We start from the raw sequence: 27,337 nt of genomic DNA on the forward strand, positions 1-27,337 counted from the left end.
ATTTCCACACTACACTAAAAATTAACATTTACTTCCATTTAACTTATTAAAGCAATGAAAACCGTGCCTAAATAAAATTTGAGGGTGCACTTAAACTCCACATTAAGGGTATGACGCGATAGCGCAGTCGGTTAACTCCCATATATGCACAAGGTCATTCTCTACTTTACATTCATAGAAACATGGAAGTCCTCATACCCTTCCTGACGCAGTGGTGCAGCGGTTAAGCGATGCGCCACTGCCCTGCGATGCCAGGGGCTCCCAGCGGTGGGCCTTGTGCGACTCAGGTTGCTCTTCCCGGTGGGCACGTGGTGATGACGCCTGGTCGCGTGACCTAGCTGGCCCACCTGCCTCCTAAGTTGCTGTCTTGGGACCACCTGCCAGATTCATACTCGTGATGTTTCGCCAACAACGACGACGCAGGATTTTCTGGACAACGAGGTCTTTTACGCTATCGCGTTAATTAATTTATTCCGCACGCACTGTGGACGGAACATCGCGGGGTATGCTTCAGAATAAGAGGTCATGATTTCGATGAAACGCTCCCCGAGCCCGCACTTTTTATTATATGCAGTGGATGCTTTTTTGGGCTAAGATCAAAGTGGACGAGTACTTTGATAGGAAACTTGCACTGAAGACGGCTCCAGTTTTTGTGAAACCGCTTCAGCAGGGTTGAATTGCAGCACATGATCCGTGCTGAGGCAGATTTAGCTCGAGCCAGTGGAGCCTTGGAATGAGGGCGCCACCCATAAGCTCACCCAACTCCCCTTCACTTTAATAAAGTTTTTCTCCTCATCCTTGCTCGACAATGCGTCATCTTGCTGTCCAAAGCGTCCAAATTATGAGGGCAAACCGCCACTGTCGCATGCAAGAGCTTTTCTTGGCGCAGCAGTTAGAGCGCGTGTTCGCTCAATCTGGTCCCGTCTAGCTGTTGAACTCGCTTTGTTCTGAGAAAGACAATGTTGTAATGAGTGAAACAGCTTCTCAGTGGAGTGCTAGGTGCACTAAGACCTTTCTTATCGTGTCACATCAGAACACAAGTTATGCGGATCGGTGGCTCCATCTGACGTCCATAACAGAAATCACAAACATTGTCTTTTCGAAGACTAGAGGAAAGTTTAAATGAAACTGCTTGGTCTAGGTAAAAAAAAAATCTTTAATGAAAATGTGCACATGGGCAAGAAGAAAAACCGCAGGACAAGGGAATAAACTAAACCCGTGGGCTTCCGGCAGCAGTCGAGTGCTAAATGGTGCTTTGATGCCGGCTTCACTGCAGTGCATGGACGCTTTATGCCCACTTGATCGCGAGCTGCGCATGGAAAGCAAACGCGCGGCTGATGAGTGCGGTCTGACCACACAGCTGCCGGCCATTGAGGCACGCGCCGAAGGTCGTTGTACTCCGCTAAGCTCTCCCGAAGAACTTACCTGAAGTCCATTTCCCCTCTTCGGACAGCAGCCAGGAGGTTTCCGTCATCTTATACCACAACTTTTCCGGGGCAGTGGCGTACCAACTAAGCGAAGAAGGACGGCAGCAGCTCCAGGACGAAGCCCGTTCGATGAACTTGCAGCAGGAACGGTGTCCATCAAGTTGTAGCTCTCAAGGGAGGAAGTAATTCTTGATTAGCATCCACCTGGGCAGCTATACGGCTGAACAGCATTCCTCTGTAGCCGCATGGTTGTGCTCACCAGGGTGCTAATGAGTAACTACTCCCTTCGTCATAACAAAGTCTCTACACATAACGGAAACAAAAGGTACCTTTTCGGGTGCATTCCAAAGAAAAGAGCACACCAACATAGCTTGATGGTGGTTAATGTGGGCATCCTGGTGGTTAATGACGAGGGTGTGCTGACAGCGGTAAGTTACAGTACCGTTAGTGGGGTGGAAATTCTGTTCCCGGCGCGGGGCATCGCAGCTTGCCGTATTGTGCACCATGTACAGTGAAGCGGGGCGACCATGCGCTACGTGGTCCTTCTCACATTGAGCGACTCTATACCTTTCGCAGCCAGAGACCGCCGATGTTTTCTGGCGCGCGTTTTTTTTTTTTTCATCGGATGCAGATTACATACCAGGTCCAAAAAGCAATAAAGGCGCTTGTCCTCCTTTGTTCTTTTAGTAGAAAGATGACTGACGCCAACCAAGTTAATTTTTGTAAAAAAAAACGTTTCGGGACCGGCTCGGTACCTTCTTCATGGTGTGACTACGGGCTAGGCGCAGCTTGCACTGAAGACGGCGCCAGTTTTTGTGAAACTGCTTCAGCAGGGTTGAATTGCAGCACATGATCCGTGCTGAGGCAGATTTAGCTCAAGCCAGTGGAGCCTTGGAATGAGGGCTCCACCCATAAGCTGCGCCTCGCCCGTAGTCACACCATGAAGGGACCGAGCCGGTCCCGAAACGTCGTTTTTTACAAAAATTAACTTGGTTGGCGTCAGTCACCTTTCTACTAAATTAATTTTCCGAACCGGACAGACTTCTGTCAAATGTTTTCTTTTGAGCCTTTGTTCTTGCTTCTTGACTGAGTTTGTAGTACTTTCCAAGGCCACATTGTGCTCTCTGAAATGCTCCGCAGCGGAGCACAACGGATTAACTTAAGCAACCTGGGGGTCCTTGGAAGCGCTCCGAAACCTCAGTACGCGACCTTTTATTTCTATCTGGTCTATATGTAAATGCAGCCGCCACGGCCGGGATCGAACACGCGACTTTCAGCACAGCAGCCGGATACGTCAGAAGGTTCGCCGCAAGCCATATTCACAATTTCATTTATGTAGAAGCCCAGGGAAGGGCTGCAACAGAATAAACGCACTGAAGCACAGCCAAGTGTGAAAGGAAGCACGACAGCAGGCGTTGAGATGACGTTCTTTTTTAATATTCTTGTCTCGTAATCCATCTCTGTCACGCTTATGTACAAAAGAACGAAGGGAAATTTGAAGTAGCTCGAAACAAGAGTTAAGTTGAGGTACCAAAACGAGGAACAACACGGAGCGTGACATTTTTTCTTGTCTTTTTTTTCATTTCTTCGTCTTCGTGGCCTTCTTCACCACCCACTCACTCGTCTCTGAATGTGATTCACGCACCACGCGCACAGGTCAGTCACTCAACACGCGCACACCAAACATCGCCCCCCACAGGAGAGACCCACACTCTCTCCCTCAAAAGCAGAGTGAAGCAGTCGGATTCGTCCCGACCACGTGTCACACATAATAAAAGAATATACACAAAGAAATGCGCGGCAAACGACCGAGTCTAAGAAACACAAATGGCACATTGCGCGGGGCACTTGGAGATGAATCTAAGGGAGAGAGAGAACACAGAAGAGCCACGAAGGAAAAATGCAATTTCATGTTTAGAACGGGAGGAAATATGATAAAGCGAAACGGTAATAGGCACGGCATTAACTACCAAGAGTCGCCGAGGAAACAAGAATGGAAGGGTTCGCCTGCTTTACCCACATATTGTGAAGCTCATGTTCATAGACTGTTCGGAAACATGTATGAAAACTGTTCGGCAACGTGTTCAGAAACATCTTCGGAAATTGCTTTACCCACATGTTAACGCGCTATTGATTTGCGTAAAGCAGCGGCAAACCGCACGGGACACAAAAGGCAGCAGGTTCTAGCGTTTTGCGCTGCTCTGCCGCGCAGCCTCCAGTTTGCTGTAGCGATGCCTTACTCAAGTGACTCGCGTCATGATGGCGTTGTTTGAACTTTCAGAGCTGAGCACTGAACATAACCTCAAGTCTGATGATCCTCAGGGCAAAAGAAACGTGGTATTTCGTAACTTCACAGTCTCCGAAGAATTTTAATAGTAGATTTATGCGCTTTCATGGACAGCAGCGAAGCCAGAAGCGGGCGAGTCACGGGACTCCACCTTGCACCTGCAAAAATACCTAGGGATATGGGGCGAGACGATTATATTCCAGGCGTTCACCATAACCCACAGCAACTAAAAGCAGTGGCATCAGCAAACACTGCCTAGTCCGACAGCGATGCACCCCCTTTCGCAAATAACACGTGACTTGTGTGGTTCCGGTGAACGAAACACTCAGAAGTAGAAATAGCTCATTTCAAATTCTCTGACCATGTTCCCTTCGAACAAAAAGAACGGCTGAATATAAATTTTCTCGAGGAAAGAATACAGGCCTCGGTTTGCACGACACAGACATCGCGGCACGAATCGTTCCCTTCCTGCAGCCGCGAAGCGCAGCAGCATCTGATAGTTTGTTGCAACGCAAGCTGTGTCGCGAGGCGCGACGCAAAGCCACGACGTTAGCAGACAACGAGAGCAGAGCGATCAGGAAAGGAAATAAAACTTATGACTAGAGCCTCCGTGCCGCTGTTGCTGTGACGTTTTCACGCGGGCAGAGATTTCCCGATATGCGTGCCAAACGCAAGTGTCTGTGCGATTCTTTTGTTTCACCTTTAAAAGAATGAGGCACCTTTCTGGGCGCAATGTTTTGATCTTTTTCCACAGAAATATGTAGGTCCGAAAAATGCAAAAAAATGTTAAATCTTATATTAAGGAAGGTATAGCTAAGCGCGAGAAGAGTCTGCTGGAGTCTCTCAAAATAAAAAAAAAGTGAGTGCGAACTTCAACATTAAAACCGCAAAGGGTTAAGTATTGCTTCACAATAAATTATCTGCTTTAGGATTGAGCGAATAGCGACGTGCTGGTCGCTGACAACGATCAAACCAGTGGGGCCTTCTTGACAAATCACGCTTTACAAGTTACAATACTCTTCAAAAGAACTTGACATGCGGCTCCTAATGAAGCAACCTCACCTAACAGAATATGAATGACAATTCCGGAAAAATACCACGACAGGAGCAATTAAGGTACAAAGGCACAAGCTTAAGTGCACAACGCTTGTGTTCCGAATAAAAGCCTAATCACTCTCCACATATGAGCATCTGCTTTGAAGAAAGCGCATTCTAATCATGTCGCATGGGCAAACACAGAACAGTGATTTCTTTTTCTTGTTCTTAAGAATTTGAGATCATGCTCAAGATATTTAAAAAAAAATTGAACAAAAGAATGCGCCCACTGCGGAAGGCTCTGCTTGGCGCTTGTCATACACGTCGGTATCCCGATGTTTGCAGACTGTTCGCGAGGCTGTCCTCGCGCTGACTGCAGCGAACAGACCGGTGATGGCACGCACTGAGATCACACAACCCCGTTACCTTAAACAGTTCATCCTGAGCGGCGCTTGGTATCCCCCATAAATATACCGCAACCCATCTCCACCGTTATGCTGAAGCAAAAGGCGGCGGGCCGCTAGAACCCAACTGCGATTTTGGGTACGCAGTGTTATCAAATTCATTGCTTTTGCGACCGCGAAACCACAAGACGCGAGCGGTTTAGATAATCTAAAGAAACGCAAGACGATGACGCGAAAGCAAACTAAGCGGGGACACGTGCATCCTGGAATTTAAATATATGCCCCACTCACGCTCTGCAACACACACACGACCCAACTCGGCTCGTCCTGACCAACCCAACAGTCTGGTGATCACTCACATCCACTCACTCTTGAGCACTACAGGATTGCAAAGTTTTCTCCTTAAAACCGCAGTGGCTTTCCGTGTTTTGCCTATTGCCACAGCTCACAGCCTGAACTCGGGTACGAGACATTCCGAGTCGACACATTCTGTACACAAGTCGAAAAGCAGGATGTCGTTGTGTATTTCGCGTGACGGACAAGGCATGCCGTGACGTTGGCGGAGATATGAAATCTCGATATCGAAGCTTTGCCTGCCCACAAGCAATTCTGATTTGGAACCAACCACCCCGGGTAAAAGGGGAACCATTGGGTTCGCATTACCGCCTTTCGTTTTCTGATATTTTTCCCCTCTTTTGTCTCTTTAAGACTGTATTCTGGCGTTTTTGGAACAAATAAACAGCAGTCATTGTCCTCGATTTTTGGGACATCAGCAGATGGTTACGGTTAACTCGACCTAACGTGACTTGGCGGAATACACGCAAGATATGCGCCCAGAAAGCCACTGTCTCGAACAGGCAACGGTTTGCCGACGGTATCACAAGGGTTGGCTCTCTCTCTAAGGTACTTCGCCAGAGAAACGGGGGAAAGAAATGCGGCGGGAAGCAATTAAGCATCACGGGCGCGCGCCCGGACCTCGTTACAGCATCCAGAAGACAGTGCCGGATCGGCGCCTGAGACAAACTGCGCTTAACCCATTTCGATCGCGTCCTCCCCCGGTTCCTTGAGGTCGTTAACGCGCATCTTGCATACTAAACAGGCGGTAGGTCATTCCCCGCCCCGATGTGTACTGGGATAGAAACATTAACGCGGCGGCGCTTGCTGCGGAGTGCCGAGGGGCACACCAACGCTGATTAATTTGGAAGTGGATGCTTGTGGCTCCCTCTACCGGCCCAGCTGGAACGACTGCGGCGGTAGCAGCGCCGCTCGGGGGAGTGTTTGCGGGAAACTATCACGAAGTCCTGTTCGAGGCCCCGTTCATTAGCCAGGCCGGATCGTTGATAGAAGGAACTGGCAAGCTCACGGGAGGCATCCATAACAGCCCGCGGAACGCATATCCAGCCAATAAAAATATTTCACACACACGATGTTTGTAAGGTTTTGTTTGAGCTTTTGACTTCCAGCGTAGGCAGGTCCGGGTGAACTACCGTAAATAAGCGAAGATCTCCAGAAAGAGTTAACAGCGATGGTTGGCCCAGGGCTGGATGCGAGGTTTTGGATGAAGTGAAAATTCACAGATAATAATACGCTCAGCCTGGATTGACAACTGAGACTGCTGAAGTGCCAGCGCTCGTTCGCAAAACCGCCCGAGAAACGATAAGGTAGTTGCGTTGATGTGCTCCGACCAATGGTCGACAGAGCGCACCCGTTCAGTGGACGTTGTTTCGAATGAAAGCAGCATTGCGACAGACACCTCTCGACCGCGGTGGGCCCCATTGTGAATATTCCCTGTGGTGCAACACAACCGTATACAAGCACACTCATTCGCTGCATAGTTCTGTAAGATATTAAATTATCTGAATACGTTACTACCACTAGTATACGCCGAGGAGCGACACTTTGTCGCGAATGAGCGACAAAAGTTGCACCTACAGCTCGTTCTAAGACTGCGCGGCTAAAGGTCGCGCGCCTCCGCGAGGATTGGAAACTTCCAGAAGGTCGCAGGTTGGGGGAGAAACAGGCCGATGACAGGTGGGGAGGAGCTGCCGCTCCTTACAACGGCGAGGCCGCCTCCCGAGAACGAGTTTCAACGGAGAACCGAAGACGAAACATAGCACTGGCTGCGCGGCAGGCGTATTGCGTACGGCCTGTCCATCGCGCACAGGGCGATTATTGCGAAGAGTTAGCCGCTCTTTCTCTCGGTGTACAAGGCATGCACATCTTCCGCCGGCTAAAAGTGGGCGCGCAGCGAGGGCAGCGACACCCACAGGCTAGAAGAATACCCGCGACCGCGGTGTTGAGATGCGAAGGCAGATGGACACAGAAGTAGATCGAAAGACGTTCCGAGAAACAGTTCGACGACTAGGGTACCGCTTTCGATGCTTCGAGGGCTGTGGACTTGATCGGGACGATCGTGCCTCGATCGACAACAGAGGGGACAGAACGGCGTTTCCCGCTACTGCACGCTATTAAGGGGGGGAAAAAAAGGTGACACTTGCTCGTCCTCCCCGCAGTAAAAACCTCCCCTTTGCTGTTTTCAGCAAAAACGCAAAGGAACACGCAACAATGGTCGTCCCTTTCAACGCTAAGAAAGAGCCACTCTCGGGGAAAGGAGGTTCCTTGTGTTCGCCTACACATCTACACTTGCACGGGCGACGAGAAGGCGTCACAGCACACGGCACTTGCGCGCAGATCACGTGCACAGGGTTCGGCCACTCTGGTCGGTGGGAAACACGGGCCGAATGTCACCGTACGACGGCACCATGGCCGCCTCCTTGCCGGCCGCCGCCGCCACTGTCCGAGCCGTTGCACCTGGCTTGGCGACGGGTGCTGCCCTGACGCCGCCGCCGCCGATGGTGTAGGGCCCCGTCGCCGACACGTCGTCGTCGTCGATGGACGCGTAGATGTTCTCCGCGTCGCCCTCCTGGACGGCGCCGCCGCACGGCTGCAGGAGGAACGTGGAGAAGGGCGCCACGCTGGCAGCCGACGGCGGGTACTGGCAGTCGGGGCCCATCATGAACGCGGCCTGCGACGACGGCATGCCGAAGCCCGAGCTGAACACGGGGTTCCCGGAGATGCCGCCAGGGGCCGGCTCCGGCGGGGGCGGCGAGCTGTCCTGGTGCATCAGGTCCACCGAACTGTACGCCCCCGCCGTCGGGTCGGAGGCCAGGTTCCTCTGGTCGAACGCGAGCGCCGACTTGCTCAGGTAGTAGTTGTGCTTGGCCTGCAGCCCGCTGGCGTTGTTCCGGTTGCGCTCGAGCGAGTGGCTGTGCTTGGCGCCCTTCTTGGTCCTCCGGCTGGGCCTGGGCTCGGCGTCCGGCGGGCACAGGTCGCCTCCGGTGGAGCCCTGCAGGCTGCTGCTGCCCGACTCGGGCGGCCGCGGGTACTCGCCCAGGCTGAGCTCGTCCTCGGCGAACTCGTCCTCGCTGCCCAGGCTCCTCGCTTCGTCCTCTTCGCTGTCCTCGCTGTCGTGGTGTCGGTAGCCTCCTCTCCTGGGCTTGGGCCGACCCGACACCTCCTCGTAGATGGGGTTGAACTGCTCGCTGTTGCCGCCGCGGTGCGAGCGGCGCGACGGCGCCGTGCGGCTGCTGCTGGCAGAAGCCTTGTGGTGGTGGTGGTGCGGCCGCTGAGACGTGCCCGGCGCCGACCGACGGCCGCTGCTCGCCGCCCCGCTCGCGTGGTGCATGGTGGCGCTCCCGCCCTGCGGCGTGCGGCTCTGCTGCGAGTCCTGGGGCCGCAGGCTGGCCGGCCGGAAGGTGTAGTTGGTCTGCGTCAGCGGGGCGAGGTGCGGGGCGCCGTAGCTGCCGTACTTTACGTCCAGCAACTGCGAATGGAAAAGAAAACGACAGTTTCAGCACTGCAAATATGGTAACGCTGTCATTGCCACCGTTGCCACTGCTTGAAACCGTACGGTCGTAATTACTACTGTTGGCGTGCTTACCGTATACGACGGCGCTATTTTACGCATGCGCAGGGGCAGTCACTCTTTCGGCGCTTTGAGAAACAAGATCTGCTAGGCTGGTTATGAACAGAGGAAGGCAGTCGTTCATTAGTGTTTTCTTCTCGTAGCCACCGACCTTCCGTAATTAAACAATCGTGGATTTCCTGCAAAGTAGGCAGTCAACTTACATCCGGTCTTCGCAGCTATTCGTGCGCATGCTCACGCTCGGACAGGGCGCCAACCGGATCAGTGACATGACCCCAAAAATGCCCTTAACGCCTAATTCGTGACAAATGCCGGACATACTTCCATAGCGTGACATCCACTGGCCCGCAGCCTGCGGTAAATACAGTCGGCCGAACAACGTGCTCCGCATAATGCCCAAGTATTGTGGAAATTTCAGTACGCGAAATTCCCACAACACTGCCATTATGCAAGTAAAAACGCGAAATCAACCTTCGGCAACGCAATCAGAACGCCGTTCAAATTCGGCTGCTAAATTCACAACATGGTGTATGGTAGGTGGAGGGCGCCACTTTTGAGAACGGGGACCTCCGACCAAGACTCAGGCCCCTCGGATGCGCAGAGTCACTGAAGGCTGCGCAGCGAGGCGCACGGCTTCGTCGCTTAAAGGCCTGTGGTCCCGAGTGAGCGAGTAAGTAATCACGCACTGCATTTTAGCGATGCTCTAGCAATCGAAGTCCGTCCATTGGCGGGCTGATCCCGGGTGAGGCTACACTACTGCGCAGCGCGATCACAAACTCCACGTGATGGGTCCCATGCCAGGCTTCAGCAGTGGCAAAGGATAACCTCTGGGCAAGTGCCCGGAGGTTTAAAGAAACGCTTTACTGGGGAAATAGGGAGTGACACGAATGTAGACTCCAGAGGATTTAAAAATAAACGACAAAAATACATCACACTGAAAGGAGGCGGTAGATCAAAATTGCTACCAACAGCTAGAGTAACAAAAATAAAAGCAGTAACACCGATCCAGCTTGAAAGAGGGAAATGCCATTGCGAGGTCGTAATAGGTTTTTCGCTGCTCGAAGCCCCGGGGGTCATACTGGAGCGTAGAAGCTTGTTAACGGGGAGCAGAAAGAGAAAAGCAAGGAAAGAGAAGCGTCCAGAAATAAAAAAAAAGCGTGAGAAAAATGCGGGGCAGAAAGAAAGGCGCCGCGGCGAAAACTTTGAAGGCCCGCGGGGCGAGCCGGCCGAGGGAGCCAGTTTATCGTGTGGACGCGCAGTTGCATTTTATTGGGAGGAGACAGCGAAGGCGGCGGACGAGAGGCCACTCGGCGCTTCCCGACCTGCCTCGGAGGAAAACGGACGCCAGCCAATCGCTGATAAGTGAAGCGGGAGGAGTGGGCCGACACTGGCCGGGAACGGAACGCCAGGAGGAACGAAGGTCGCCAAACTATGGAGGACGCTGAGCGAGCAACTGGAAACATTAAAAGGAAAACGGATTTATTATTTGGGCGCTACATCGTCGGAGAGCAGAGCTAAAAAAGAAAACTAGAAGATGAAAGAAATGGGCTGGCGTTCTTCGGCTTTGGCAAATACGATGGCTCCCCCCCGTAAGGGGTTTTCATTGTTTGTCAAACCTGTCTTCACTTCTCAAACCGAGTCATCTCTCTGCCCTCAGCTGTTCATAGATTATGGTAACTCGTAGCACCCGGCCTGTAATTAAGAAAACACCCCGCAAATAAAAAGTGGTAGGGTTCTGACGCACGTAAACCTAGCAGACGTGCGAAAGCATGCGCTAAGCCTGGTATCGAAACGATCTGAGCAAGAGTCCTTGCACCAGCGCCGCCAACGGAGCGGCGCATGCGTCACCAAGAGCGCCCCCGGAGTGTCGTGGTGGGCAAAGGCGCACTCGCAGTCCTTGTGGCAGGTGCTCAGCCAGGCGACCACGCCGCGTGAGCTGCCGTCATTACGTAATTGGCGCGCTGGAGACGCAGGTCCCGTGGCGCCATTTACCGGCACGGCTAGTAACCAGCTCCGGTCGCGCGGATCGCCCTCACGGTCAAGCTTCGCACAATTTTCTTGGCTGTAGTTGGGCCCAGTTAACGAGCGACTTCGTACTAAAATTGGTGAAGTCGCGCAAACGTCGACACAGAATTGCTTCAAGGGAGAGATTGTCAGCTTGCTACGCGAAGGTTCGGTCGGCGACAACTTCCGAATGAAAGGCTGCGGCAAAAGCGGCGCCAACGTTATGCATAGGCCTCAATGTCATACCAACAGTTAAAACACGCTATGATAATATGAAGCCAAGCAAAAAGAAAACAGCGGATTATCAGCTTTTCAATTGTGCCGATCAGGCTTAAAGAAGGAGCTATCAATTATATTAAGAAAACGGAAAAATCGGAAGGCCTCATGGATTGTGTGACAGCCCGTCTGGCACCAAGTCTACCTGAGAGGTAGCGACCGGACCATTTTGCTATACCGAGCACCAGGTGCACAATGCTGATGCGACTGGCCGCTCGGGACACCAAGATTACGCACTTTACAAGCCCCATTCAGCCCTAGTTAGCGCCCTCGATAGGTATTTTATTCTGGTAAACACGTTTTTGTCCACACAACCCCTCAGGCTTCACGAGCCCAGTCGCGTTTCACGCCTAATTCCGAAGAAATGCGACAGCGCGATCTTTCAACTTCGTATATTTTTCGCCAGACTAAGCGAGAAAATACATTCCTGTACATATCCGAACAACGTCACACCTCTGAAGTAGCAATTCTGAACTCTCGCAGTCACCTTCGTGTATTACGGTACGCCGACTGATTTCACTTCGTTGGACAGGGAGAAAATTTGCAGTGTGCGTGTGTGTGTGTGTGTGGGGGGGGGGGGGGTCACGTGGACTGAAATTGGGACACTGCACCAGGCACCCAAACGACAGCGCAAGTGTCTCGCATTCCGTAGGCACTTGAGTACGCGGCCCCCAGGCGGCCTCTGAAATGGCGTTCGGCGGTGCAATGCCGCGATCAGCGAATCCCCGATGTCGGGGAAAAAAGGGGAGAAAGAGAGTAAGCCAAATCAGGTCAGAAGGCCATCTTCCATTCCCCGAAGGCCGTGCCGTCCAAGGCGAAGAGGGTAAAAGGGTGCAAACCCCCCCCCCCCCCCCTTCCTCCCCCCAGTCCGGCGCAATCTGTCAGCCAATCCTAGCCCCGCCGGCCAACGAAGAAGAGGAAGTGTCCATCGCCGCCTCCGCGCGCGGCAACACTGAATAATGGCCGTCGATCCGCTCGACGGAAGCCGCCGGAGACAATGAACTCGGATCGATGCGCCCTCTAATGCCCCCTCCCTCAGCAGCATGCCACCACGCTCGCATGCGGTGGACGGGATTGCGGACAGTGTTCGGCCGAGCGCTCATCCAAGAGCTCGGCGGGCGAGGAATTTCATCGACTCCGCAGGAAACTATTACTCCTGCATTTCTGGCGCCACACAAGGGAAGTGTCCGCAGCGGCGCACCACCCTAAGCTGTAGCCCCATTAAACACTGCAACTAATACCACTACTCGCATCGCTGCTAGAGTGCAGCAGTTGTACATCGTATACCTATTGTGCAGCGCATTTCTTGAATTTTGTTCCTTAATAAAGATAGAGAGAAACTGCGTTGAACAGCACAGCTGTAACATGCCCATTCCTTGGGTTAAGCGCCGGTGTTGTAGGCGTAACCGCCAGAGCGAGCGCAGGAGGGCGATTACAACGAGTTACCAATTAGGGAGATTATGGTGGTTACTGGAAAAGGAGGGTGGTTTAGAGGGCGGCTTGGCAAGAACTGGGGAGTATGGCACGCACCATATGCGGCGGTGGCTGCGAAACGCACCCCCTGAAGAGAGACGGTGTGGTAGCGTATGTGTGGAAAATAAAGTTATGGTCTATAATTGTGCATATATGTATATTTCAGCGAAATTCCTCACCTCAATAAACCTCAATATCGAAATACTTCAACAGTTGCGCTGAAAATTCGCATTACCAAGTGTCGTCATCATAAAGAGAGCTTTTTTTATGGTTTTTGTTGAGAAGAATAGAACCCCAAACTTCGCCTAATTCCACCCCTGGGGCGAGTCGTAAATGAAGGGCAGCGCGAATGATAGGGAAAAAAAAATTCCGTGGCAACAAAAACCAAATAGCTAGGCCCCCAACAGGTCTTCAGTGACGTCATGCACGACTCTGCGCGATTTCAACCACTTCCATAATAAAAAGTTACTAACCAGCATAAGAAGCACCAACACCAAAGATGCATCACGGAGAAGGCCATCACTGGATTACAATAGCTCAATAACCTCCTTATCACGACAGAAGACTTTTATGCAGCTGACTATGCAAGCTTATGAAGGAGCACATTGGCTTCGCAATTTCGCTGCCTCGCGTTAAACACTGCTGGCATAAAGGACTTTACTTAAAACATTTGCAGTGTGCGCGCGAGCGTGGGATTGTGCCTGCGTGTGTGTGTGTGTGTGTGTGTGTGTGTGTGTGTGTGTGTGTGTGTGTGTGTGTGTGTGTGTGTGTGTGTGTGTGTGTGTGTGTGTGTGTGTGTGTGTGTGTGTGTGTGTGTGTGTGTGTGTGTGTGTGTGTGCGAGAGAGAGGGAGCGAGAGAATACAAGGAACGCTTGCTCTCCGGTCCGACGTTCGCACACTGGCGCCTTTCTGATTGATACAGCTTAAAGGGTCCCTGAAAAAGGTGTTTGAGGTTGTCTATAAAATGCTCGCATTATGTAGAGTACAGGCCAACGAGCGTTCATGCCGCGTACAGGACCAGAAAAGCGAGCCGAAAATTTAGAATACAATTTTTAAAACTCCCGCTTCCGCGCCTAGCAGCGACCTGCGGCGCTCGGCTTTCGCCCTAATTCGCGCTCGTTACGTCAGCATCCGCGCTCGTTACGTCAGCAGCGGACTGCTAGCGTTGGTTCGCTCGCGTCGGCAGCCGGCGGAAGGGGCGAGTGCGTGGGGCCGGCGCAAGAGCGCCGACAGCGTGCAAAAAGTGACGAGAGGAGAGCGAAAGGCGCGAAGAGGCGGAAATTCAAATTCTGACTACAGATAACTCAGCTTCCACAAAACGCATGTAAAAAATTCTCCCTGGGGGATACTTGTGAAGCGGCGTCCTTTAGCATCCTATAGCACATCGCATCTTTGTCGAGACCCCCCTTTCACAGTCCCTTTAACCGGCTGAGGCATTACTTCCCTCCATACATGACACAGCGCTCACTGCTCTAGTGCTCGCCGCAAAAGTGATGCAGTAATCAACGCAGCTTTCTGTGTCGGCTCTGCTGCCTTTTGTTTCGTTCCACACCCTTTCCTCCGCTGGAGGAGAATTGGGGGGCACAACCATTTCGAGGTCACGGTTCGCTGCGCCCAGCAAACGTTGCGCCGATGCAGCACGGCGCAAAAAGGCCAAAGGGAAGAGCGAGAAGGCAAGAGAAGAGAAAGGGACGTCAGGCGGGCGTCGAGAGAAACCAGATTCCCAAGAGGGGAGGAAAAAGGAAACGAGGGAAAAAAACGGAGGGCGCGCGCGCTTCACGCGCCCCGGGTCTGCAAACTTCCGCGCGGCCGGACAGCACCGGGAAAACAAACAGCCGGCGCTCTCCAGGTCGCTGTTAGGCGAAAGCGCCGAAGCTGCCACGTCATCAGAGTCGCCCTCCGAGCCGTCAAGTCGGGGACGACGACAAACGCCGGCGCCGAACGACGCTCGGTTCCCCTCTTGGCGACTCGGAGCAGCGAGCGCTCTTCCCACGCTGCATTCGGGGGGCCCGGTTCGGGAAACGGGGGAGGACAAAGGGGCGCTTCCGCACCGCCCGCTCTTGTTCCTCGGGAGATGCGTTGAGGAAACCATAACGGGAACGCGACATGCAAGCGCGGGCGAGGAATACGCACCACCGTGCACTTACGGTCATAACGACTTTGGTGACGTGGCGCCAGTGACACCAGCAATCAATCCCGCAAACGCTAACAGTAGTGCCAATGCAGCGATAACTATATACCGGCTACACCACACCACAGCGGCAACTGCATCAGCCACAGTGGTCGTCGAAGTTGCCTTATACACCATACAGCAAACAGCACTACTGCTGAACAAAAAGCGAAACAAAAAGTGAGACGTGTAGTGACATGATCGCTACTTGAAATGCAGGCATCACGTCAGCTTACCTCAAACACTTTTTGTTAGTCCTCTTTTTCGCACCACACTTCGGACACCAGCACTTCACGCGGAACAAAACAAAGAAGAGAAAGAGAGCGGAGGCAAAGTTATTTCGCTAGCTATTCGCTTGCCCGTCAGTGTGCACAGTGTGCGCGTTTTGTGCACGCTTCCGCGCACTCCTTGAATAAAGTCGCTCCAACTGGACGCTACAAGATTGAGGCAAGATGAACAACTTCTTTGCCCGCTCTAAGTGAAAAGAGAACAAAACTTTCCCGTTCCTCTCCCGCATCCCTTATTTTGCGCTGAGCGAGTCTCCGCAGGAGATAAGGCTTTAACAACGGTTCCGAGCGGGGCTTATTTGATCGGCGGCTGCAGCGAAGGCAAAGCAGGGAGGGAGCGCAGCGCCGATAATATGCAAAATATGCAAAACAAAAAATAGACCGACAAAGAAATGGGGATAACGAGAAATAGGAACAGTTGATTCGCCCATCCACTCACAACTCGCCCGAAGGCACAATTTCCATTTGCGCTGCTGCGGCGGCTTTCGGTTCCCGCCAAGGTCGGTAACAGTCGCCTCGCTCTCTCCTCTCCTTTTTCGGAACCCGCGAGTTAACCTTATATTATTCTTGCCACAGTGCAGTCAGATGAGGTGTGTGTGTGTGTGTGCGTGTGTGCGTGTGTGTGTGCGTGTGTGTGTGTGTGTGCGTGTGTGTGTGTGCGTGTGTGTGCGTGCGTGTGCGTGTGTGTGTGTGTGTGCGTGCGTGCGTGCGCGTGCGTGCGTGTGTGTGTGCGTGTGTGTGTGTGTGTGTGTGCGTGCGTGCGTGTGTATGTGTGCGTGTGTGTGTGCGTGCGTGCGTGCGTGTGTATGTGTGCGTGTGTGCGTGTGTGTGTGTGTGTGTGTGTGTGTGTGTGTGTGTGTGTGTGTGTGTGTGTGTGTGTGTGTGTGTGTGTGTGTGTGTGTGTGTGTGTGTGTGTGTGTGTGTGTGTGTGTGTGTGTGTGTGAGTGAGAGAGATAGACTTATAGATAGAACGGGGAATAGAGGCGAAGACGATGGCACAGGCAGGAGCGCGCGCGCGTCGCCTGCCATCCAAATCCAACAGCCACTTACAATCGCGAACTGTTCCCTACCGCAGTCCCCTCCTCCCCAATCACTCATTGCACTCTTGCTCCCCAGTCCACATATTTCTTTTTACCTTCAGTCCAACATTAAGAAACGGCAAGCTATGCCCTCTTCACCTACTTCGTTCTGGAAGAATGGTCGGACTAATAGTGCAAGTAAAAAAAAAAAAGAACCAGCTCTGCTGAAAAGAAAACCCTTAACTGAAAGAGAGCGAAAAGGGTTAGCAATGCGCCTATATAAGTGTTAGACGAGGCGCGGAGTTCTTTTTCATTTCTCAATTTCCGTTTCCTGCAATTCGCCCTCGTCACTTTTAACATTCTGGACCACAGCACAACCCCATGTGCACTCCAGGCTTTTTTTCGCCGCAAGAAGCCAGCGTCATCATCGAGCAACGCTCCCAGAAGCAGTGCGCCAGGGCGGAAACTACTCCGCGCTCAACTCTTCGCTGGGCCGTGAACTCCAAATTGGCTTATTCGAGATCGGGAACCTGGCCGCAGCTCCCTCGAGGCCTGACTAGAGCTTCTCTCAGCGCGTCCTTCTTCCCCCAACTTTGTCGCTCACCTCTTTAATCATTCGTTGCCTCAAACAAAAAAAAAATAGCATGTGATAACACAAGAAAAGACGACTGGGGCAAAATGACAAAGATGACACAAACATGGAAAAGAAGCGGATGCTTTAAGGGACAACAGATGGCGCCTGTCGCTTAGACGCCAGCGACGGGCCGGAATGGCCCAGAGGGCACAATTTGACCTAAACACGGGGGACCGGCTGCGCGGAAGGATTTGCGAAAGCCGCCTCCGCAGCAAGAGGAGCAAAGGAAACACAGCGGAAACAGGAGAAGAGGACAAAAACCCCCTGCCACTCGAGCGGACCCAGAATTGTGCGCAGCAAGCTGCCCCATGGCGCCACACAACGAAGGCGTAACTCTTGGGCGGTTTCCGCGAATCAACGAAGTTCCAAGGGGCAGCCGCAAATGAACGCGCTGATGGGTCGCCAAGCAGCCCGTCAGTAACATACTAGTCGCACTGTTTTCTACCCAACCAACGATTGCTATGGGCAGCCCACAGAGGAGCTCTCCGTGTCACCTGACTACACGGCCTAAAGAACGTGGACGGGCTACTCGCCATCGTCGGAGGCCGCGCACTAGGCTTCGCGGCAGCTGCAGCCCCGCGTCCCGTTGGCATGTCGCCCCTGAAGGTTAGCGCTCTGCTGTATCGCAGGCAACGAACACGGCCAAGACGAGCACGCGCCCCCTAATGACTGTTCTTCCCTGGCGAAGCTTAGCGTCCTGAAGGCAAAAGGGTGTCAGGAAACAAGGCTGCAACTGGCGAGTTGGGGAATCCGGCCCACTTCCTTTCCTATGCGTACCATCGGGAGAAGCTCGGCGGCAGCCCTAATCAGCTTACACGAGGAGAGCTGCAGTGTGCGCACAAAGACAAAGAACCGCCTCGGCAGAAGAGATGCGCGCCCCCTCTTCTCATTAGTACAGCTACGGGACTAGCACAACCACCTTTTGGTCCGTCCGGCCCCCGAAATCTTCTTTCGCTGCCGAGTCACCATCATCGTAGGACGCGCGCGGTGCCACAACAGCTCGGCAGGCGGGCACGGAAGGAGTTGCAGCGGCGAGCGGCTTTGCTGCCTTCCTCAGCGCGGACGACCAAAGGCGCCGAGGAAAAGGATTACGCTCAGCTGGCGGTTGGGGGGCTGATTAGGGCGCACTCGCCGAGGGCGGCGTTGGAGCCAGGGCAGCGCTGAGCAGACCTCGTGCGGTCTTAGCCGCTCCCACGCGGCGGCGTTGGCAGAATGAAGCGGTAGGGTAGCGAAGCAGCAAAAGAGCAAGCGAGACGCGAAAGGATTTAGATGCTGCGCGAATTTCGGATCAGCAGCATGAACTTTCCCCGAGTGTCCTCTTCACGAATACCAGGAGTAAAGGGCGGAGGTGAGTGGCCTGCCAGAAAACCGGCAATCCAACATTCTAAGGCAGCGGACTTGGCAGAGGATGACGTGCAAAAAACAAATTATATAAAAGTGTTTGTACTCGGGTCAAGAACGTCATTAAAAAAATTACACTGTTATTTATTTATTCCTTAATTTTGCTTATTCATTTATAGAGGTACGTATATAACGCAGAAGTGATCAAATTGCGGCTCTTCGGGGGTGCAAGAGTGGCTCCCGACTCTGACATTCTATAACCCCCCTCCATACCCCCCTCACATTTCTGCCTCTAAAGACGCAGGCAGCTGTTAGCGCCATCCTGCTGACCCGCCGCGGTGGCTCAGTGGTTAGGGCGCTCGGCTACTGATCCGGAGTACCCGGGTTCGAACCCGACCGCGGCGGCTGCGTTTTTATGGAGGAAAAACGCTAAGGCGCCCGTGTGCTGTGGGATGTCAGTGCACGTTAAAGATCCCCAGGTGGTCGAAATTATTCCGGAGCCCTCCACTACAGCACCTCTTTCTTCCTTTCTTCTTTCACTCCCTCCTTTATCCCTTCCCTTACGGCGCAGTTCAGGTGTCCAACGATATACGAGACAGATACTGCGCCATTTCCTTTCCCCCAAAACCAATTATTATTATTATTATTCATCGTGCTGAGAATTCGCGAAATGATGCCAGTGGAAAAAAGTTTAAAAAAGCCCCCCCCCCCCCCCTCCTTATTTTGCGAGACTTCGCTAAACAGATCACTTTTTTATCGCTATTTTTATAAGCCTGTCTGGCCACTCATGCTATAACGCCTTTCAGGGCATTATTTTAAGGGGGGGGGGGGGGGGTATGAACAGTAGGTATCAAAACAGGTATAGCATAAGCTAAGGACGGCTGGTTCTTCACGTGAACAAAATGGTCAGAATAACGGGAAAAGATAAGCCGGATCCGGCAATTTTTCTTTTTACTTTCAGCGCCAGGACGACGACGCAGCAGACGAACAGGGACAATCCCTGCACAAGGAAAGCAGTAGTCCATCGAAGCACTGCGGTCCAAGAGAAAAGGAAGCGAAGAGAACGCGAAACCCGCAGCGCGGGCAATCATAAATTGCTCTCCAGGGAAGGCGGCACAGAAAGCGGTCGCCTTTTCCTCCGGCGGCGCTCCGGCGGGTTCTGCGTTGCGTGTGTCTTCTATGACCACAGCCGTTCGGGAAACCTCCAGCGTCTGCACGGCGAAGCGGTGGAACCCCCGAAAATAAAGGGCATCGTCGAGCCCGTACTGTATAATCGGGAAAAAAACGGGACGTCGTTGTTGTGCCAGGCGGAGGAACAAACCGCTGCGGCGAGGGACAACTGCCGCAGTCCTCTCCCTCCTCCTTTCCTGTCCGTTTTTGCCTTTTTTCTTCGGCAACCAATTTCTCGTTGTCTCCCGCCAACCCCGTGTCTCGGGGAAGGCGACTGTAATGACGACAATAAAAGGGAATCAGGGACGCGGAGCCAACTCCTCGCCACGGTCCCCAAGCAAACACGGGCTTTGATGGCTTGCGCAACCTCCTCGCCCCAGCTGCAAAGCCGGCTGCGTGTGGCGCGCCCTCCGCCTTTAGGCTTCGGCAAAACGCTCTCCCCAGAGCGCCAGGTGCCTTTCTTCCCTCGGAGTCCGTTCTCATAATCCCTTCAGCGCGAGGCCGAAAAAAAAACAGACCGTACAAGAAGCGAAACGCGGAGCATTGGTCCTCTTACGATTAGTGAAAGTAAAGTCTGCGTGGCCGGGAAAAAGTAAAAGAGGAGATACCCTGTTCCTGCCAAGCAGAAAAAGAAAGTGAGAAGCAGGACAAGCTTTTCCCAAAAGTGGAAATAAACGAGGAACGGAGGGCGTACTGGCATCAATACGATTCCCGCTCGGGGATCCTGACTGTACACAGCGGACAAAGACGCCGCCACGAAAGAGCGAGGCCGCACGTGCGGAAATACGAGCGCGCGCGCGCGCGCGCACACACACACACACACACACACACACACACACAGAGAGAGAGAGAGAGCGGAGCCGCGCACTACCGAGACGCGTGCCCAAGAAGCTCATCGGGTGCCCAGTATTGGTTCACAAATAATGCAGCGCCGCGTTATCCGCGCATGTGCAATACATCGGGAAGGCCTTGCAAAGCGTAAGTATATAGCGCGCATACACCAGCGAACAAAAGCACATACCACGCGGGAAGGAGATGCCATCTCCATTTCTCTCCCTCTGTGCTGGCGGCCTACCTATTTGCTAGTAGTCTTTTAGTGAGCGGCCCTCAACATTTTTGCACATTCCCTTTCCCCAGATGCTGTACGCTTTCTCCGTTTTTTTTCTTTTAGTTTGGTGTGAGCACGAACACGCTTAGGCAATATTTTGTTTGCTTGCCTTCTCCTTCGATTTCTCGTTGTTTAGTGAAGTGGATTTCAGGGGTGTTTTTGTGTTTACCTGTTTGCCTTTCTGTCTCGTGGGGAGCGCTGGGAGAGAGGGAATAGAAACAGATGGGAAAAAAAGGCGCAGTGACGCTCGGTTGGACTCTGTGCAGGAGGGGCACCGACGACGACGCCACAGGGAAGGCACGGGTGCGAACTGCGCGTCCGGGCCGCACGTACGTACACCCGTCACTGCAAACGCGAAAACGAAGAAGCGCGGGGGCGAGGGAAGACTGCCGAAATTGAAAAATCCGCGCTCCGCGCACTCGCCGTCACCCGGCGTCTTTTCAGAGCGCGCGCGACGACTCCCAGCTTTATGCGCCGTCGTTCGCCTCCCTCGCTTTTCTGCCCAGTTGCAGATCAGTGACGCTTCTGCGCCGTTTGTCTTTTAAATATCTGTATTCCTACGGCGCGTTTCGTATCTGCTCTTTTCATCTCCGCTTTGCAGCACGGGTCGCGGAATGAGATGGTAACAAGAACGCGGGTCGCGAAAATTGAAAAGGAACCCCGAGCGGAAGCAGCGGAGGAGAGGCGCCGACACTGGCTCGCTTACCTGCAGCGCGACGCACCTGGCAGGAGAGGTGCTGCGATATTTCGAGTCTCGTCTAGTCTCTCCCATTTCTTCTCGAGCTCCATTCTAGTTCAAAATAAATTCCGAATTCACACCACGCAGAACGATGTTTGCAGCTGCCGCTACGATGTGTTGACAACGCCGCTATAGCTGGGCGAGGACGGGGCATCTCGTGTCTGTGTCTGCCGCAGACGTCACCTTGCTACCACTACTATATACACTCTGCAACAACGTTTTTTTCTCGCACGTCGTCTCTTCCTACACAGCGGAATATAGTCCCCGCTTGAATTTATTAGTTTTCTCTGAAAAGATAGTATACTGGCATATTCGTTATTTAGGGCATATTTCTAACACAACTAACAACTTTCACTTTGGAAAGTCAAGGAAAGAACGGTTTTCTTGATTACAATAATTTTTCTAGGCACGTCAAGTTACAACAAGCTCCGAGAGATGGCACCAGATGCTCTGGCGACGGGATGAAGTCGCCGCGGGGAGAGCAGCGTGCGGCTGAACTACTTGGCGTAAGGACAGTTACGGACGCTCCACTCCTGTAGCCTTCCCTTCATTGCCAAGAAAAGCAATCGGCGAGTATAGCACGGGCTGCCCACCGACGATGCCACCCAAGCCTGCACAAACCTGCGATGACGTCACAGAACTCGAAAACCGGCGATCAAGGAATATAGCGGTGACTCCATCGAGGGAAAGGGGCAGCCACTCTAGAAAGTAACAGAAAGGAGAAAAAAAAAAGAGAGAGGGGGTGGAATCGATCCCCGATCCAAGATGATAAGGAAGATTGCTGCCTTGAGCAGGTTCCTTTCAACTCCGTGCCCGCACTGCTGGCCGGGCGTGGCGATACACAGAAACAGGCTGACGTCAGAAACACACTTTTTGACCGGTCCCAGTTGGATGCAGCGAAGCGGGAGGTTTGACACCACGGCCGCCACGGCGTTTACCCAAAGCGATGACGTAAGGCTGCGCGACCGCGAAAATGTGCGGACGTTAGGACGCGTTCCTGAAAGTACCTGTGCATAATTAACAGCTTGTGCTTGATGCCTATTACAGCGTAATAACGAAATACACCGTGGTTAAAGACATTCGAGCATCAATTCAAAATGGGGCACAATATACACGAACGATGGAGTGCTAAACATTAACCCTGAAATGTCTTGGTATTGAAAATATCAGATAAAACCGAGGAACTTTCAGGATTTCATGCCTAATGGCCCCTTTATTGCAGAAATGTTTAAAGCACGGAGATCAATTAACAAAATAATGAAACGGCGGTAGATCACACGATGTGTCGCGACTTCCTTAGCAGCATCGTTTGAGCATTTCGCTTTCAGAATGATCGCCTTTCCACTGCGCTTTTTGAATTGATTTCTGCGCCAGTTTTCGTTTCGGTGCTGCGTAGGCTTGTGGTGGGAGATTGGGTGCAGGAGGGTTAACGGGTCGGTGGGTGGAGTTTCTGAAGGGTGTAATGCTCCACTTACCAATGTTTCACACGGCACCTTTTGGAACAATGTCGCTGAAACTGCTGACGAAGTGAAAGGTGACTACATGCGGTATGAATAATTTAGCAGAAAATGTTTAAATAAAAAGTTTTGACTTCTGAATGCCTAAGGACGACAAAACAGGGTGCACATAGGCAAGGCACATAAGAGCGTGTCAAGATCAAAAAGGAAAACTGCTCCATAATCCGCGAATGCAGCATGACGACCGCAAAAATGTTAGGCTCTTCTGCAATCAAGGTTATCTCCTGCATGAACTTATCTATCCAGAAGCCCTCCCGCAATGTGGCACCTGACACTTTGAGCTTGCTAAAATAAATATGTTAGAAAGGGCCGCTTCTTCAAGTTCATTAGCAGGGGAGACATGAATTTTTTTTTTCATATTTTCCTCATTGTATCACAAATGATATGCCGGACATTAGAGCGTTAATGCAGCGGTCGCTTGGCGCGCACAGGTGCGGTTAAACTGAGGCTACAACGGGCAGTTCGCTACGGCGAAGTAGTAGCTCGTCTGTCGCAGTCAAACTAAGGGTGATCCAATGGGTGGACGGCCCGTTAGCATTCTGTCATACGGTCCGTTATCCAATCATACGGTGGTGCGTGGCGTGTGGGCTGGACACTAGGCCCAAAAGGCGGGGGGGTAGTCGACTTGTTTGTTCTGATAGGGTAAAACCCCCCTCAGCAACAGGCAAGCAGCGTTGTAAGTAAGGTGAAGTCTGCTGCCTAAACTCTCGTGCTCATCGAGCACACCATTAGAAGTATTAGTTGCAAGGCAGGCCGAGCCATCGTCGAAATGGACGGCTCTTGGCGCTAGTCGAACAGCACGTGACCATGGGACCATCGCAGCCACCCGCTGTACCCAACTCTCCCTCCACCCTTGCGAGTGAGTGCCGGCGCGGATGCGTACAGACAGACTCGGCGAAAGACAGACCCTCGGCGTCCGATGGAGGAGAAGGGAGGCAGTAACAGCAGCGCGCGGCCTACGAAAATCGGCTCCGCTGCCGGCGGCGGGCGAAGCCCGTGATAAATGACCCGCCGCTCCATTAAAAGCACGGCGGCCGAGACTTAGCCCGATGGAACGAGGCGAGGGGCCCTGTGCGCCGCTGACCGGAGGGGAAAAAGGCTCTGCGGGGAAAACGGGATACGGAGGGAGGTTGGGGAAAGGGGAACACGGAGAGCTCGGGCGCGTGGAGCGTCGTGTAACGTAGCTGTGTGTGAGCCAACCAGGGCGTGCACAACACTCGACCGGCCGAAGCGGCACGTCCGGCGCGAGCTGGTTTTCTTGTTTCAAAAATACTGCGCGGCCGTTTGGTTGTTTTGCCTCGCTTCCCGCATGGGGATGGGATCAACGGGCCTCTCGCTGCAGAATCGAACGGCGGCGCGTGCGCTCGCGCGGGCATCGAACGCCAGTGACGTCGCGAAAGCTTGGTCGGGTGCACCACTCGAATCGCGGATTCGGACATAAATGGATTCGGGCAGAATTTCTCTTCAGGGCCACTTCGGGCTGTCTCACGCTGCTACTAAGCTTAGGAAGGGTTCATATTCGAAATCAATGTAATTATGCCCAAGCAGAAAGGCCCCACGAACGCATATGGACAGTGTCCATTCTAAAAAAAAAGACGCGGTGGCAGGGACGATAATCATTTTACGTGAGACAGCGATCACGTGAGTCGGAATGAGCTTGAACAAAAAAAAAAAAGCAGGAAAAATACGAACGAAATGGCTTTTTCTAGTTTAGCTTTCCTAAATGTCTCAGGATTTTTTTCAGAAGCCTGAAAACTGCCTAAACCAAGCGACAGTCCAAATATAAAACACCCTTGAATAGAGTGAACTCTCCTTACGCAAAAATTGGTAAGTAAGAAACCCCACTGCGACAGGAAGCACTGCTCAGTACCCATTATGTGCGCCTGTACAGCAGCCTAGTCGGACCACTTGCAAGGAGGCCTGACTTGGCGGGGCCATGAGCCGCTGCAATGTCCATTAGTTCTCCAAGTGAAGCTTTGTCCTGCTGCTGTTTATTTCCCGGGTTAGGATTTGTTAGAGCGAGCCTAGGTTGGCGCCAATGTACCAACGGACACGGCTTCCGCCCCTAACGCTTGCTATACCTGCCATCACAGGCCGCGAACAAGGCAAAGCATGCGGGGATGAAGGAGACGTCAGCAAAAACGCCACAGGCGAGTGCATGTAGTGCGGCCAGAACAACGGAAGGGCGGGCACCTCAAGAAAAATAGCACGGAACTGAATCACATTACAGCGTCGCGCCTGCTGCTGATTGAGTGCCTGATGGCCCAGTCCGCGGTAGATGCCCGCAGGGACTCCACCAGCGGTGCAGCAGAACGCTAGAGCGTAACAAAGTCGCGAAGGAGGAGTACGGCGATTCGGTAAGAGGAGTCACGTGCAGGGGTTTCGGGTCCATGTGCCTTGCTAGTGAAATTTTCCGCCTTTCAGAAGTGAATGAAATGAAAGGAGGCGTACTCTTAAAGGCGTCATTCCCTTCCAACGACACCGAAAACGTCGAGTGTACAGGAGTCTGGAATAGCAAGCGACACCTTTGCAATTAGACACCTTTAGCATGCTGTGTGCCGTGTTACCCTTACCGGAGTACCGGGAGCCCGCCTATGGCCGGTGGTGAGCATGCGCTCATTGGTCCTGATGCTGTAGGCGCGCGCGCAGCTGCCGGGTACCTGGCGCCATCTACGCCGTCAAGGCGATTTTCGCATGCGCATTGGCTTCGCGCGGGCTCCCGGTACTCCGGTACCGGTAACACGGTACACGGTATGTTAAAGGTATCTATTATCAGGGCTAGAGAATAGTGCTGCAGTATCCAAGCGCTGAGAACGGCTGGACAGACAGATATTAGAGGTGCGGTCGAAAGAGGCAGGCCTCTCCACGGACTCTTGCCGTGTAGCGGTGAAGCTAGCCGTGGCAGCAAAAGCAAAACGAGCCGCTCAACGTCACCGATTATATTCAGAGATAATTTTCCAAGGAACTTTTCTCTGTTTCAGAAAGCAAGCTATTCGCCGCGGTGCCGAGTGGCTCTGGTGTTCCAATGCTGGTCAAGACATAGAGGACTCGATCTGTGCGACAGCAGAGGAGGCAAGTGGCGCAGAAAGCGAAGAAAAAAATAAAAGCTAAGAGATCCGTAGGAGGAGGTTCAAATCCGAAAATACTAACGGACAGTGTGCTCTACATCAGGTGACTGCATCCCACACGAGCCTAAAAGCACACCTCTGAAATCTGTGGGCAGAACCACGCCCGCTTTCCTTCCAAATATTGCCTTCAAGCACGCCTAGTGTGCCTGCTCGAGCCAATCCATGCTTACTAGCGGAGTCCTATGCGATGCTGAATTCTGGCTCCATGTGATGGATCACCCTTAGTTTTACTGCAACAGATAAGCTACTACTTTGCCGTAGCGAACTACCCGAATTGTAGCCGCAGTGTAACCGCACCCGTGCGCGCCTAGCTACCGCTCAATTAACCCTCCAATGTTCGGCTTATCACCTGTGATACAATTCGTGGGACGCCGCTATAAACCTGGAACCTGGCAAAAAATGTGGACTTGAAAAATAGCAGAGAGCAGCCGGCGGGCTAGCTTTGCACCCGCATGGCGGTATTAATTATGGGGAAATAATTCAAAGAAGCTAAAATTCGGTTTGAGCAACGGCTGACTCGAATGACGGTGAAGAGACGGCAAGAAGTATTCTGAGGCACTTATACAGCTGCAGCGTCGATACTGCATGAAGAGTAAGTACAGAGAGCAAAGTTAAGGGCAAGATAGCGCGAAAGCTAAACAGAATTCGAAGTTCAGAAAAGGCAACCCGAGAGAGACTACGCTGTACAAACAGGTTAAGAAACTCTGAAGGACGGCAAGACAGAACTGAAAAGGAACTATTTTTCGACCATTCCAAGGGAAGTGCTTTACTATTCGAGGCTAGGCCGGGGTGTTTGAGAGCGAACTGTTAAAAATTGGGCACCGCAAGGAAATTTTAGCGTTGCTTCTGAGACAGGGAATCGAGATAGCATGTTTCAGTTTCAGTTTCAGTTTATTTCCCACAACAAGTACAGGGCATGTACGATGTGTGGCGAGGGTGACGGGATAAAAGCTGCGTCAAGGGCAGCTTGACTGGCCCCGTCTCCCCGAACCACATTGCAGCAAGCACGACAGTTTAGAAGGACATAAAATATATATGATGGGAAGAATAACAAGGAACAAATGGAAAAAAATATACGAACAAGATAAGTGCAAAAACAGTGAATGAGTGCATAAGTTAAAAAATACATTCAAATCTAAACAGTACAGGTTAGTTAATAATATCGAATAATTTTTTCTTGTTTAGAACCCGCAGCTGCTCTTCCGTTAGCTTATATTTGTTAAGTGTACTAGGCAGCCTGTTTCGAAGCATCTGGAGACCGTAGTTAGTACGTGATCGCGGAACGTGCCAATGTTCATGGTGGCGAGTGGAGCGAGATGATATGTTAATCTGCAAGTTTGCAACGGCTCGTAATGTTGTTATATTTTTATGGATTTCAGATTTCAAAGATGCC

The 27,337-nt window shown here is 52.4% G+C and overlaps 1 protein-coding gene across 1 annotated transcript in view; it reads right to left on the bottom strand.

The window, feature by feature from the left end:
• Positions 1-3,017: 3,017 nt before the first annotated feature.
• Positions 3,018-27,337, bottom strand: part of pxb (putative Hedgehog signaling attenuator pxb) — a 193,207-nt gene continuing 168,887 nt past the window's right edge. The window contains exon 5 of the mRNA XM_077638094.1: positions 3,018-8,976. Coding sequence (XP_077494220.1) covers positions 7,846-8,976 — 1,131 coding nt within the window. The 3' untranslated portion in view covers positions 3,018-7,845. The remainder of the gene's footprint in view (positions 8,977-27,337) is intronic.

This window comes from Amblyomma americanum, chromosome 9 (genome assembly GCF_052857255.1).
Source record: "Amblyomma americanum isolate KBUSLIRL-KWMA chromosome 9, ASM5285725v1, whole genome shotgun sequence".
Classification (NCBI taxonomy): Eukaryota; Metazoa; Arthropoda; class Arachnida; order Ixodida; family Ixodidae; genus Amblyomma; species Amblyomma americanum.